The sequence below is a fragment of the Nicotiana sylvestris genome, chromosome 8 (genome assembly GCF_000393655.2).
Source record: "Nicotiana sylvestris chromosome 8, ASM39365v2, whole genome shotgun sequence".
NCBI classification, from domain to species: Eukaryota; Viridiplantae; Streptophyta; class Magnoliopsida; order Solanales; family Solanaceae; genus Nicotiana; species Nicotiana sylvestris.
The window spans coordinates 103,927,705-103,929,756 of record NC_091064.1 but is presented as its reverse complement, the minus strand read 5'-3'; the positions used below and the strand labels follow the sequence as shown (position 1 = coordinate 103,929,756).

The following is a 2,052-nucleotide window of genomic DNA, read 5'->3' as shown; positions in this document are numbered from 1 at the left end:
GTACTAGTCATATACCGCTATGCATACATTGCTGAAACACGTATTCATAAGAATTTGAATTTCCTTCAAATAGCTGTTGGTTGAATATTGAATACTATGTTGACAAGTGCATTTCCTTGGTACTATTTGTTAACTTCCCTGATTTTAATTTTCAGAATTGCCTGCAAACTCGCCAGTATTGGACCATGAATAGTGCTAGGAGTTCTGGTGTTGATACAATTAGCAATTTGCCATGTAATGTCCTAGAGGAAATTCTAGGGTGCTTGCCTTTGAAAGATGCAGTGAAGACCAGTATCTTGTCAAAAGGCTGGAGGTACAAATGGGTCACACGTCAAAAACTTGATTTTAGTGATGAGTTTTTCAGGTCATTTGCACATGATCAAGAAGCTAAGACAATCATTTACCAAGTCCTATTACTCCATAACTGAAGTTTAAACTCGGAGGCCCTAATTTGAGGAATTGGCCTGATATTGATCATCTTGTCAAAGAAAAATATCCAGGAACTCACCCTTCACATACGGTCAGGCAACATATATGTTTTACCTTCTCACCTTTTTACATTCCGGCAACTAAGGCATCTGGAAATTCATAAATGCTTGTTTTCCCCTCCGCCTGGTTTCAAAGGGTTTGAGAAGCTTATTAATCTTGATTTTTATGGAGTCACTTTTGTTCCATCAGTATTTTGGAATCTCATCTCTAAATGCCCATTGCTTGAACGATTGAGGTTGCTTTGGTGCGTTAACTTTGACACCCTTGAAATTGACGCCCCTAGTCTCAGATTTTTTGAGTTTAGAGGAAGCTCAAAGTCCATTTGCTTCAAGAACACCCCGATGCTTGAAAAAGTTGCTGTGTATCTCAGATCACGAGTTTTGCCTGATTCATCTCCTGGTTGTTCAAATCTTATGAAGTTCTTCCATTGCATCCCTTCCCTACAGGAACTGGATATACGTGGTTCGTTATGGGAGGTAATGGAAATGTGTAATAATATTTATTATAGTCTCGTGAAACTTGGTACATATCATAACCAAATGATGTACCTGATTTGTTTCTTTAACTAATTTTTGACTTGCTTCTAGTACTTGACCGTGGGAGGTCTGCCACATAATCCCCCGACTGCTCTGAACAATGTCAAATCTCTCAAAATGGCGGACATGTCTTTCGGGGATCTTAAGGAGGTTTCGGTTGCTGTTTACTTGATTACAAGCTGCCCTAAATTACAACAGCTTACAATTAAATGTGTAAGCACTCTCCTATTTTCTCTTGAAAGTGACTGAATATGGTCTTTACACTGAACTCGCCTGACCATTTTTCCCGAAAATCCTTTAGGAATCAGTGAACAATGTTGTGGAAGCTGTTGTACAATTCTTACAAGACCAAACATGCTCTGGTGGTGTTGCGAAGCTGTTTCAAAGTGTGGAGATGAGTCATTTTACTGGCACTAAGATGGAAATGCAATTTGTGAGGTTTATACTAGCATCTGCACCATTACTTAAGGAAATTTTCATTTGGAATTTTTCATATATCCTTCAGTCGGGAAGACAAATGATAAATGAGATGAAACAATACCGTCGAGCATCGCCCAATGTTGAATTCAAGTTTGAAGCTGTTGAGGTAGAATAGTAGAAGATCATGTATTGATTGAAAACCCAAGAAGTCATGGAAGTACCATGTATACTACTTGTCCTTTGACTTTTCTCGTTATGCAGTGTGTGTAGTAAACACAGTGTAAAGGTGCTTGCGTAAGAGATTATTCAACTATCATAGCTTATCATGTAATCTGTCTCTATGAGTAACTTGCTATGTTTCAAACGTACTTACCTACAGTCAGAGCATGCTTAATTCACTAAGTGCATAACATGTCTTTTATATATAAGTTTTATTGCTTAATCATGATTAATGAATATGTATTTTACCTTTATTTATCACCTTCATTAAATTAACGTAATTTAATATTTTTTTTCCCTGAGGATCACTGTATGGTGTTGCCGTGGATGCCTAAAGTGTGTGAATCAATGTATCCTAATTTATCTTTCAAATAAGAGTTGAAGTAAT

General features: G+C 37.2%; 1 protein-coding gene across 1 annotated transcript; it reads left to right on the top strand.

Annotated features, from left to right (window-relative positions):
- The first annotated feature begins 435 nt into the window (after nt 1-435).
- LOC104238300 (F-box/FBD/LRR-repeat protein At1g13570-like) lies at nt 436-1,771 on the top strand. The gene is made up of 3 exons (XM_009792627.2): nt 436-965; nt 1,077-1,238; nt 1,327-1,771. The coding sequence occupies exons 1-3, from the start codon at nt 831-833 to the stop codon at nt 1,618-1,620; spliced, it is 591 nt and encodes a 196-aa protein (XP_009790929.1). The 5' UTR covers nt 436-830; the 3' UTR covers nt 1,621-1,771.
- The last annotated feature ends 281 nt before the right edge of the window (nt 1,772-2,052 follow it).

Bases quoted from the DNA above. Each gene is read 5' to 3' on its own strand.
- LOC104238300 (XM_009792627.2), top strand. From the start codon at position 831: ATGCTTGAAAAAGTTGCTGTGTATCTCAGATCACGAGTTTTGCCTGAT. The intron at 966-1,076 runs GTAATGGAAATG...ACTTGCTTCTAG, and splicing joins TACGTGGTTCGTTATGGGAG to TACTTGACCGTGGGAGGTCT. The intron at 1,239-1,326 runs GTAAGCACTCTC...AAAATCCTTTAG, and splicing joins AACAGCTTACAATTAAATGT to GAATCAGTGAACAATGTTGT.